This window comes from Calliphora vicina, chromosome 5, assembly GCF_958450345.1.
Source record: "Calliphora vicina chromosome 5, idCalVici1.1, whole genome shotgun sequence".
NCBI lineage: Eukaryota > Metazoa > Arthropoda > Insecta > Diptera > Calliphoridae > Calliphora > Calliphora vicina.
In genome coordinates, this window is record NC_088784.1 from 1,789,860 (window position 1) to 1,802,265 (window position 12,406).

The 12,406-nt window shown below is 32.2% G+C and overlaps 2 protein-coding genes across 2 annotated transcripts; both read left to right on the forward strand.

The window, feature by feature from the left end:
• The first annotated feature begins 6,567 nt into the window (after window positions 1–6,567).
• On the forward strand, window positions 6,568–8,037 carry LOC135961027 (uncharacterized). The gene is made up of 5 exons (XM_065512488.1): window positions 6,568–6,706; window positions 6,772–6,790; window positions 6,875–7,012; window positions 7,450–7,489; window positions 7,626–8,037. The coding sequence occupies exons 1-5, from the start codon at window positions 6,641–6,643 to the stop codon at window positions 7,846–7,848; spliced, it is 486 nt and encodes a 161-aa protein (XP_065368560.1). The 5' UTR covers window positions 6,568–6,640; the 3' UTR covers window positions 7,849–8,037.
• A 1,784-nt stretch (window positions 8,038–9,821) lies between these two features.
• On the forward strand, window positions 9,822–11,606 carry LOC135961633 (heme A synthase COX15). Its single transcript, XM_065513160.1, has 3 exons — window positions 9,822–10,000; window positions 10,063–10,331; window positions 10,409–11,606. The coding sequence occupies exons 1-3, from the start codon at window positions 9,887–9,889 to the stop codon at window positions 11,259–11,261; spliced, it is 1,236 nt and encodes a 411-aa protein (XP_065369232.1). The 5' UTR covers window positions 9,822–9,886; the 3' UTR covers window positions 11,262–11,606.
• The last annotated feature ends 800 nt before the right edge of the window (window positions 11,607–12,406 follow it).

Consider the following 12,406-nt stretch of genomic DNA (forward strand, 5'->3'; position numbering starts at 1 on the left):
CACTGTTAAACTGTAAAAAAGAGGGTCCAAATAACCGCATTCGCGATCGTGTAAAATTTATCGTATTGCAATTTTCTTATTTGGGATTATAGCATGCACGAATGCAGTAAATCGGCCCCAGGTACACATGAAAATTTATCGATTTGAAAACGTGTGATGAATTTCGATTGATTTTAGGAATAATTGAACTGTGACACAAATTAAGTTAAAAGTATCAAAATGAATGATTAACTATTTACAAAGTTATTGTAAAATAATAAACAGGTATGCGATGGAAATCGACCAGTTTTAAAACGTTATTATTTCCTTACAAAATAAGCTCAGGCGACAAATATCAACTAATTTAAAATAAATTTTGTCATCAAAAAAGAGAAAAATTTATGGAAAAGTAAGAAATTGGAATTTTTAAAAGCACATTAACGAAAGTACTAATATTCATTACAGCCATTTTCGATTTCAAAACTATTCGTTTTCAAAATCGGTTTCAATCACATAATTTTATTTATTCGTTTGAGAATTCATTCTTTATAGAATTAATTCCTTATTGAATTATTCAAGTTTTCAAATTCATTACAAATTAGCTTCAATTGTTCTTCTATTCATATCTATAACAAAAATGCTTTTCAATTAATTTTGTAAATGATTAAAAACAAAACTGAATGTAGAAAAAAATAAGTATTTTCATACAATTTGTATTAGATTTGAATTCAAATAAGCGCCTTTCAATGAAGCTAAATAATTTTAAATAATTGGAATAAATTGTTGAAACTTTTATTTCTGAATTAAGATTTTAGTGAATTCACATCGTAATTGATTTTCCGGTTCGAAGGACCAAATGTTGAGTTGACAAGCTGGATGAATGGGGAAAGGGCTGGATAAATTGGAAGGTTGTTAAAACTCTCTGAGCCGAAACAAAATCGCTTAGATTTTGTACTCAGAATAATTTAATATACTTGGGGGTTAATTTTCGCATTATTATACGAGCAAATATGAATGTGCGTGTGTTTTATATTTTTGGGATTGTCTTATTCGATATCGAATAAAATATAGAGAAATTTATAATGATGACATTCGATAACGAGCGATCATTCGAGTGCAGTGTATGGTTTTGCTCACATCGGTCCAAAAGTGTTTATCATCAACAATTTTTAATTTTGTGATAAATCAATTTAAAAAGGAGACAGGAAGAGAACTTATCCGATTTCTGATAATTCCATATGCATTCAAAATACAGATGTTAATTTTTATACACTTCACCTTCGTGACCCTATAAAGTATATATATTCTGGATCCTTATAGATAGCGGAGTCGATTAAGCCGCCTGTCTGTTTGTTGAAATCAACTTTCCCCAAATAACTTACATACATCAATATCTCCGGAATTCTTCCGCCTAAGGTGCTATTTTTTACCTATATCTGGATTAATAAGTCATTAATATAGACAATATGGATATCTAATGATAGATATTTCAAAGACCTTTGCAATGACGTATATAAGACAATAGTCAAAATCGGAAAGAATATTTTTTAACCCGAATTTTTTTTTTCACCAAAAGTATTTTTTCGCTAAATAATAAAAAAAATTGAAAAACAAACCAAAAAATTTTTTAAAATTAAAAAAAAACAAGTAAGAGTGCTATATTCGGCTATGCCGAATCTTATATACCCTTCACCTTTGTTGTGGATGCATTATTATTTTTTATAATTAGTATATAGGTATGTATGTACATTGCCCACTTTCAGCGTACAGCATCCTAAATTTATCAAGAACACAAAAAACTACAACAACGCCAAACGAAACAAAACACCAAAAGAAAAAACAAAATACGCAAGCCAATGAAACCAACACACATCCAAACATACGTTTAATTGTATAAAAAACAACAACGCCAAAAGAAACAAAACACAAAAGAAAAACAAAATACGCAAAGCATGCCATCCAAACATACAATTTGTTGCTTTTTTGTCAAAAAAACCAACACACAACCAAACAAACGTTTAGTTGTATAAAAAACAACAACAACTCCAAAAGAAACAAAACACAAAAAAAAACAAAATACGCAAAGCATGTACATCCAAAAACATACGTTTTGTTGCTTTTTTGTCAAAGCATGCAATACATTGTGTTTTTTGATGAAATTTTCAGAGGTTGTCTCGGATTTTTGCTCATATCTCCGTTATTTATGGACGGATTTTGCTGATTTTAAATAGCAAAATTCTCGAAAGTATGTCTGACAGAATTGTTGAAGATTTGGATCCCGGAGATATCTGGGGCCTTCAGAAAATTGATTTCAACAGACAGACAGACGGACGGACAGACAGACAGACAGACAGACAGACAGACAGACAGACAGACAGACAGACAGACAGACAGACAGACAGACAGACAGACAGACAGACAGACAGACAGACAGACAGACAGACAGACAGACAGACAGACAGACAGACAGACAGACAGACAGACAGACAGACAGACAGACAGACAGACAGACAGACAGACAGACAGACAGACAGACAGACAGACAGACAGACAGACAGACAGACAGACAGACAGACAGACAGACAGACAGACAGACAGACAGACAGACAGACAGACAGACAGACAGACAGACAGACAGACAGACAGACAGACAGACAGACAGACAGACAGACAGACAGACAGACAGACAGACAGACAGACAGACAGACAGACAGACAGACAGACAGACAGACAGACAGACAGACAGACAGACAGACAGACAGACAGACAGACAGACAGACAGACAGACAGACAGACAGACAGACAGACAGACAGACAGACAGACAGACAGACAGACAGACAGACAGACAGACAGACAGACAGACAGACAGACAGACAGACAGACAGACAGACAGACAGACAGACAGACAGACAGACAGACAGACAGACAGACAGACAGACAGACAGACAGACAGACAGACAGACAGACAGACAGACAGACAGACAGACAGACAGACAGACAGACAGACAGACAGACAGACAGACAGACAGACAGACAGACAGACAGACAGACAGACAGACAGACAGACAGACAGACAGACAGACAGACAGACAGACAGACAGACAGACAGACAGACAGACAGACAGACAGACAGACAGACAGACAGACAGACAGACAGACAGACAGACAGACAGACAGACAGACAGACAGACAGACAGACAGACAGACAGACAGACAGACAGACAGACAGACAGACAGACAGACAGACAGACAGACAGACAGACAGACAGACAGACAGACAGACAGACAGACAGACAGACAGACAGACAGACAGACAGACAGACAGACAGACAGACAGACAGACAGACAGACAGACAGACAGACAGACAGACAGACAGACAGACAGACAGACAGACAGACAGACAGACAGACAGACAGACAGACAGACAGACAGACAGACAGACAGACAGACAGACAGACAGACAGACAGACAGACAGACAGACAGACAGACAGACAGACAGACAGACAGACAGACAGACAGACAGACAGACAGACAGACAGACAGACAGACAGACAGACAGACAGACAGACAGACAGACAGACAGACAGACAGACAGACAGACAGACAGACAGACAGACAGACAGACAGACAGACAGACAGACAGACAGACAGACAGACAGACAGACAGACAGACAGACAGACAGACAGACGGACATGGCTTAATCGACTCCGCTATCTATAAGGATCCAGAATATATATACTTTATAGGGTCGGAAATGAAAAATGTAGAAATTACAAACGGAATGACAAACTTATATATACCCTTCTCACGAAGCTGAAGGGTATAAAAATTAAATTTAAAAAATTAAAAAAACAATTCGAAAAATTTTTTTTTCCAAAAAATGAAAAAACAACTTTGGAAAAAAAATGAATTTTGTTTACCTAAAAATATTTAAAATTTTTATTTTGAAGTATAATTTGGTGAAGGGTATATAAGAATCGGCACAGCCGAATATAGCGACGATTTTGGGCAAATAGTCATGTTTTTGACGCCGTCTGAGCTTAAAACGTATACCACCAAAGATACACGTTTCAAATAAATCTGGTTTAAAAGTTACATGTTATCGGCCGCACTAGGCAAATAATCTCAATAAAAATATCAAATTGGTATTGTAATGCACTCTGGATATAAGAAATCCAGACATCTGACATGATCAACGAATTTAAAAAGGTATTTGGATAAAAGTTATTATAGAAACTGTATTCAGAAATTAGCTCAAAATTGAAAATCTCTTTATAAAGGGTCGTTCATTAAGCGCTTCCCATCTTTAATCGATATTTTTTATTATTTTGAAAGACCTATGATGACATTATATATGTAATATAACATTGTGCAAATGTCCGCGCCGCGGTTTAACTGGGTGGCGCACATCCGAAATGTACAATTTTCCATGACTCTGACGCATAAATCAGGCTGAATTCGACCGTAGGCTTTGATAGCCGTTGTGGTTTGTGGCTTATTTGCATAGACCTGCGACCCCACAAGAAAAAGTCCGATATCGGTGGCAAGTTCACATCACCTCCACGTGAGATGTCCATTCCCTCAAATCGCTCGTGCAGAATGTCAAATGTGCCATGAGTCGCGTGTCACGTAGCGCCATCCTGTTGAAACCACATGTTGTTGGGCTTCATTCATATCATCAAATTCATTCCAAAATAAGTTGGAAATCAAAAATCTAAAGTACTCGCCGTTGACGATGATGGCCTGGCCAACGTCGTTCTAAAGGAAATATGGTCCGATGATGCCATGCCGCCAGCCCAAAAATAAACACAAACAGTATTTTTTGCAATGCATTGGTGGCTACACAGTGGGGTAAATGAAAAAAAATATGGAAATAAATCTATAACTTCTAAACCGATAGTCCGATTTTAATAAAATCGGATAGAGTGAGACCAATCCACAACATACCACCCTACAGACTCCAATGCATCTAGAAAATGGCACCGTTAGATAAGGTTGATGGCATCATCAACCGTTCTTCAAAAATGAAGCCGGATCTCGCGTTACGATAAATGAAGACCGCATAATTTTTTTTTTGAAAATAGAATGACATTGATCCGGGCGATATGTGGTTTACGTGCCATACGGCGATCGCAACCGATTTATTGAAATCAAAATTTGGCAATAACTTAATTGGCAAAAATGACCTGTCAATTGGCCTCCAAGGTCGTCCGTGGGGACACCTGAAGTCACTGATTTATGCTGATAAACCAGCAACAATTGACGCATTGGAGGCAAGCATTGTTCTTGACATACGACCAGCAATGTTCGAAAAAGTGGCTCAACATTGGACATCCAGAATGGGCTTAGTTACGAACAGCCACGGTGGTCATACGCTTGAAATCATTTTCATTTTAATAAATTATTGTATTCAAAATTTACTTTTTTGTGTTATTTTAGTTTCAACATTCCTATTTCTTTGCGTGTTATCTATCGGACATTTAATCTCGTAAGCATCATGTTTCAAACATGGTCAATATGGGTATCAAAATTATTGTTTTGACAAGTATATACTAGTAGTTTTCATACATATGAGGAGCCGCAGAACAAAAGGTACTTTTTCGAATTTTTTTACAAATTGATTTTTTTGGTATTTTTATAATATTTGAGTTGAAATCTTCTAGAAAAAATCAATTTCCCAAAATTTTAAAAAAGTACCTTTCGTTATGCGACTCCAGCATATGTAAATAAATATTATAAAAATATAAGTACAAATAATTAATTACATATACATATATGTACATATGTAAGAGTATGTATAAATATGTATAAATAATACTTACAATTAATGCAACCAACAAGAAAGTGTGTAATGAAATTAAACCATTAGTTTTGGTTGATGACTGAATTAATGAATTGACATGACTTGACTTGACTGTTTGTTGGCTGTTTTGCTCTTTCTCCCGTTCGTTCGTGTATTCTACGAATATGTACATATGCATGGCAGCAATGTTATCTAATGTTAAGTGTCGTAGTCCGTCCGACCAACCAACCAACCAACCAGCCAACCATCGTCAACATCATATCATCTCCATCATAACATCTGTAAATTTATGGTTAAGTTGATTTTTACCGCACATTATATTATGGTTTAAACAAAAGCCACTAACAAATATTTGTATTGTTTTTACGCCAAATATGGTGTCTGCTGATGTTGTTTGATCATATGGCTTAGAACACTCTGTAACAAATCCTTAAAACAATAACATTTAGTTACTAAAATACAATTTAATACTAAAGTAAACCAAATACTTACTACTCGTACATTCATACCACTGAAATACATATGTAAGTACCTAAGTGTGTACGATGTTTAGTGGGAGGAATATGAGTGAGTACTATTCAGTAATTCAGTACTCTAGCAATTGAACTTACCACAACGACTGCGACGATGTTTGAGGATATAGAAATGTCATACATATGGACTAATGTTTTAAATATATTATACCGAACTACTACTACATATGAATGTGTACAATTTCTAATGCAAGTACGTGTAACAGATTTATATAAAAGGAGGAACATTCTGAAGATTGGCATACAGTGATTCGTTGAACGCAGCACAGTTAAATACTAAGTCACCAACTGTCATATAGAAAATAATATTTGAAACTCAAAATGAAATTATTGTATCTACTGTCAGTTTTCATATACATTGCGTCCGTGATGGGAATGCCTCAAAAGGTAATAAATTTTAATTAAATACAATTAAAAGATCAATTCATTAATTACATACAATTTTTTTAAAGGTTTCTTTAACTCCATTGTGTAAGTAATTGGATGCATTAATAATGTATTCAAAAAATCTATATTGAATTGAATTAATTTTTTATTTTTAATGTTTCTATGCAGCATCTGAGGAGGATTATGGTGCAATGCGTGGAGGCAATTTACAAAATATTGCTTCTATTCACGATCGCTATCCCATTTATGTGCTTGGACCCTATCACAGTGATGAGCGTCAGAGGCCTAGTTTAAATGCTTTACGAGGTTTGAATATCTATGAATTACCATATACATATCCCAAAAGATTTGTCGATAAGAAAAGCTTAGATAGTATCGGAGGCGGTCATTTAATCTAAAAAATCGACCCAAAGCATGGCCCAAAGCATGATGATGCATGACTACTAATAATCAAAAAATAAACCAAATGATTTAAATCTTTAAATTTAATTTATATTTAGATGAACGTGCATGAGTTCTTGTATATAGTATATAGTATGTAATATTAATATGTATTCTATTTATTTTGTATATTATATATATAGTATGTAGTACATATGTATGTATATGTTTTTATGGCATGTCAAACATATACATACAAACACATTGTATCTATCTATGGATGTTAACTAAGGACAATAATTAACATAATACTAAAACTTATTCTGGTACTTGTATTATTTCTATTTCAACTTATAAATTAGCTTACATTAATAACATGAATGCGGATTCCACAATGTTAAGGTAAAATTAAAACTGTTCCCGAAAATAAAACAGCAACAACTACATACATATGTATATGAAAATAAATTAAAACTAAATTAAACATTAACTACATTTAACTTCTATATTTTTTTTCTTAAAATTTCTTTATTTACAGAAAGCTCTTGTTGTCGAAATTAGTGGCTCAATGTGCGAATCAAACAAAATCACAGACACATTTATCTTATTTATGTAGTCATATTTTCGATAATGATAGTAATGTCTATTTTACAGTTTCCCCCGAACTCCAGTTATCGAATGAATCGCCCAAGATCAAGAAGAATTTCGATGAAATTGACAAAACCTCAGCCAGCTTTAGCACTCTCAATCAATTGGTATAAAAATTCACTGATGAATATGATTCAACAATTCTGATGCGGCAAATGGAACATACAACACTTGTATATTAAACGATTCAAATCTGGTGTATTGTAATATTACGAAATAATAATTTAATTTGATTTTCTTATGCAAATTACTATTTATTTATATTGTATTATGTACTTATTATAGACAAAATAAATTTAATACGACTTTTTAAAAAATATTCAAATACCTACTACAAAATTTTATTATTTTTTTAATTAAAATTAAAATAGCTTAAAACACTTAACTGATTCTAAAATTACTCTCCTCTTTACCAAGTGTAAGGACGTATAAGAATTTTTTTTTATCTGTAGCGATTCTACTTTTCAACATATTACATATGTATTTGTTTTTCATGAATTTCCATTCAACAAATCGATTTGTGGTGGATTTTACAATCACATGTTTTCATAATTTATTTATTTATTATTTTTGCAAAAAAAATTCTTAAAACAAATACCTCCGACATTTTGCATTAGACTTCGGTCTAATTTAATAATAACAAATATAATAACAAATATTCAATAATATACATATTTTGATAAAAAGAAAAAAATATTACATATGTATTTGTTTTTCATGAATTTCCATTCAACAAATCGATTTGTGGTGGATTTTACAATCACATGTTTTCATAATTTATTTATTTATTATTTTTGCAAAAAAAATTCTTAAAACAAATACCTCCGACATTTTGCATTAGACTTCGGTCTAATTTAATAATAACAAATATAATAACAAATATTCAATAATATACATATTTTGATAAAAAGAAAAAACCGAATATTTTATATTTTCGAATAATTTTTAAAATTAAGATTTTTTTAATTTGTGGCCAACAGACAGTCGTACGTGGTTATATCGCATAAACTATATATAATAATCCAGTATAATATATGCATGTATGTACATACATATGTATATTAGGCCGGGTCGAATTGTAAGGACGATCAAAAAAATCGCATAGCAGAAAAGCAAACTACGGATAATTCTAAGAAAATTTCCTCAAGAAACCATAGGTCTGAAATCAAATCCTATCTGGCGCATTTCGTCTTTTATCCAATAAAAAATCTATTAAAAACTAGCTATATCGGCTGTGCCGAATCTTATATACCCTTCACCAAATTATGCTTCAAAATAAAAATTTTTAGGTAAACAAAAATAATTTTTTTTCCAAAGTTGATTTTTTAATTTTAAGTTGATTTAAAAATTTTGTCCAATTGTTTTTTTTTAAATTTTAATTTTTTTTTATAATTTTTAAATTTTTTTTTAATATTTAGCGAAAAAAACTTTTGGTAAAACAAAAAAATTCGGTTTAAAATTTGTTTCCGATTTTGACCCATTGCAGGTCCAACTTACTATGGTCTTATATACGTCGTTACAAAGGTCTTTGAAATATCTATCATTATGTATCCATATTGTCTATATTAAAAATCGAGGTTGTCCTGCTTAAGCCACATTTGGCCAATTATACTAATATATGTACAATATCAATATGAAATGAATACTAAGTATTAAGTATTTGAATTTTTAGGGCTTTAGAACTTGTTGGGTGGAATGGTTAAATTTTTATCAATTCAAATCTAATCCATATGAATGAAAATATTTCTTCTTCATTCATTTGATTTTGTTTAATCAATTACAAAATAAATTGAAAAAAAAAATGTCTAAAGCTGATTTGTAATAGATTTGCATTTTACTGCTATTATATTATACTTTACTGTACGTCGTTTAATAAATAACAAGTGTTAGGAAAAGGAAATAAAGAAACAACCATACATACATATATACAGATTTATATATTTACTGTCGTCAAAAATTTAACGAAACATTTGTGCTTAATTTAAATATACATTGAACACCCTGTTCTACTTGTTTTGCTAATAACAGAGTGATGCAATAAAAGACAAAATAAAAAAAAAATAAAATAAAATAGTATTAAGTGCATGTGTTTTGTTATAACATAAATTCAGTTAAGTAATACACAGATTTTATAAATAAACGAAGAAAACAATGAACCGGCTTGTGAAATTTGCACATACAACTATAAATATTTCCTATAATCACTGCAATAAACATATTTTAAGTCAAGGTATTAGGAATTTTAGAACCCAAGGAATATCCAAGGTAAACAATATTTATTATTAATTAATTTTTGTAAATTACTTAACAAATTACATGTATTTCAGCCACTTCTTGAGTCTTTTCCTGTTAGGAAAACACCGGTAAGAATATGTCATAACCAACATGTTAAACCAAGTGATAAAATTGTCGGGAAATGGTTGATTGGCTGTGGCGGTATGGTTTACTTAGCCGTAGTACTTGGAGGTGTTACAAGACTGACAGAATCCGGTCTCTCCATGGTGAGTTGGAAGTTGTTGGGTGAGAAAGTACCACGTACAGAGTTGGATTGGAAAGAGGAATTCGCCAAGTATCAGGAATATCCAGAATTTAAAATGTGAGTTTTAATGAAAATAATCTATACCTACCTGTATGCATATTGTTTATTATAAGATAAATGTATTACAATCCCAGGAAAAATGCAAACATGACATTGGACGAATTTAAGACCATTTTCTGGATGGAATACATACATCGTATGTGGGGACGTGCTATAGGAGCAGTATTTTTGTTGCCTGCTGCGTATTTCTGGAAGAAGAACTATTTTAATAGTTCAACCAAAAAATTTGTGTTATTAATGGGCACATTAATAGGATGCCAGGGTTTGATGGGCTGGTATATGGTCAAGTCGGGACTTGAAAATAGATTCGAGGATGTTAACGATGTGCCACGAGTGTCTCAACATCGTTTGGCCATGCATTTGGGTGCTGCATTTGTTCTTTATACATTGTTTTTATCACAGGGCTTGAAACGACTCTTACCAGCCGAGTCAATCACTTCGGTAACCAGCAAAGCATTACGTTTCAAGAGACTAGCATACGCTGCCAAAGGCCTTATATTTCTAACTGCTTTCTCGGGTGCATTTGTAGCCGGTTTGGATGCTGGTTTGGTGTACAACTCTTTTCCCAAAATGGGAGACAAGTGGATACCAGACGATATATTAGCATTTGAACCAGTGAATAGAAATATAACTGAGAATCCCACAACAGTACAATTCAATCATCGTATTTTGGGTATTTCCACAGTGACATTGGTATCGGCCATGTGGTTACTATCAAAAACAACCAAACTTCCTCGACGAGCTTATTGGGCCATAAATGCTGCAGCTTTAGTTGGCTGCCTGCAAGTTACTCTGGGCATTACCACACTCCTTCATCACGTTCCCGTTTCATTGGCAGCTGCACATCAATCTGGATCATTGCTCTTGCTTTCATTTGCAGTTTGGTTAAGCCATGAGTTGAAATATTTGAAATACATACCAAAGTAATAAAAACAAAAAGGTAACAGACATGTATTTATTAATTTAGTTTTGTGATTTCACCATTTCTTTATTTATTAAAACAAATTAAAATATAATCAGATAATAAAAATTTAACATTAACGGAAAAGTACTTGAAATCCAACAATATGTGTATATAAAAACAAATAAACGTATGAATGAAGATTGTATTTATGTATGTACAACTAAAAGTTCATTTATATTCTAATAAATATGTACAAATATGTAGGCGGCAAAGTAAAATCGATCAAATTGCTTACTGGAATTTGTACGACGTGATCACGATTGGTTTCCGTAGATAATTATTACATACGAGTACTATTTTTTATTTTTTTTTATTATGTATAAAAGTATTATCATTATTATTATTATTAAAACTATGGGATGCCGAGTTTTTTACATTTTATTTTGAAATAAATTAAAATTTACATTTATGAATTTAGTAAATGAGTATTTTGTTTGTGAATATTGAGTATTTTAATGCAACAATGCTCAAATAACTTATAGAATACATCGAATGAATTGAATAGGACAGAGAAAAGAAAAAAGAAAAAAACAAAAACTAAAATACTGAGCGAATTAATGTTTAATGAAATGGGTAGGTTAGGGTAGGGGTAATAAATGTTGTTTGCATATATAAATGTGTCACCTTAGTGTAAATAAATACAGACATACATATTTTGTAACTCAAACATTTTTGTTGTCAATTTGTAAGGCACTATTAGACGATCAAACATATCTAATGACATGTCTAACTATAGATTATGTATTTTACTTAGTTTAAGGCCACCGTAAAAACTATTTTTCTTTTACTTTTTATATTATTCTAGCAACAAATGAAATGTTTATATGAAACTTTTGGGATAGAATTTGTAAAGTTAAATGCTAATTAAGAATGTAAAAATATATGTAATACATCAAAAATTTGCAAATCATTAAATATTAAACATATATGAACGTGTATTTCAAGTTCATTATTAGTCTAACATGACGTTAGATACATAGATGTATGTAGATTAGGTTGGCTCCGGTTGTAGGTACCAGTAATACTAAAGTTTAGTTTGTTTATTATATTTTGATATAAAAATTGTTTAAAGTAATTTATTAAATTAATACGTTACAAACTTCATGTA

Coding starts and splice junctions, on each gene's coding strand:
- LOC135961027 (XM_065512488.1), top strand. CDS start 6,641: ATGAAATTATTGTATCTACTGTCAGTTTTCATATACATTGCGTCCGTG. Junction 7,013..7,449: donor TAGTTTAAATGCTTTACGAG/GTTTGAATATCT, acceptor CTTATAAATTAG/CTTACATTAATAACATGAAT. Junction 7,490..7,625: donor GCGGATTCCACAATGTTAAG/GTAAAATTAAAA, acceptor CTTTATTTACAG/AAAGCTCTTGTTGTCGAAAT.
- LOC135961633 (XM_065513160.1), top strand. CDS start 9,887: ATGAACCGGCTTGTGAAATTTGCACATACAACTATAAATATTTCCTAT. Junction 10,001..10,062: donor GAACCCAAGGAATATCCAAG/GTAAACAATATT, acceptor CATGTATTTCAG/CCACTTCTTGAGTCTTTTCC. Junction 10,332..10,408: donor GAATATCCAGAATTTAAAAT/GTGAGTTTTAAT, acceptor TTACAATCCCAG/GAAAAATGCAAACATGACAT.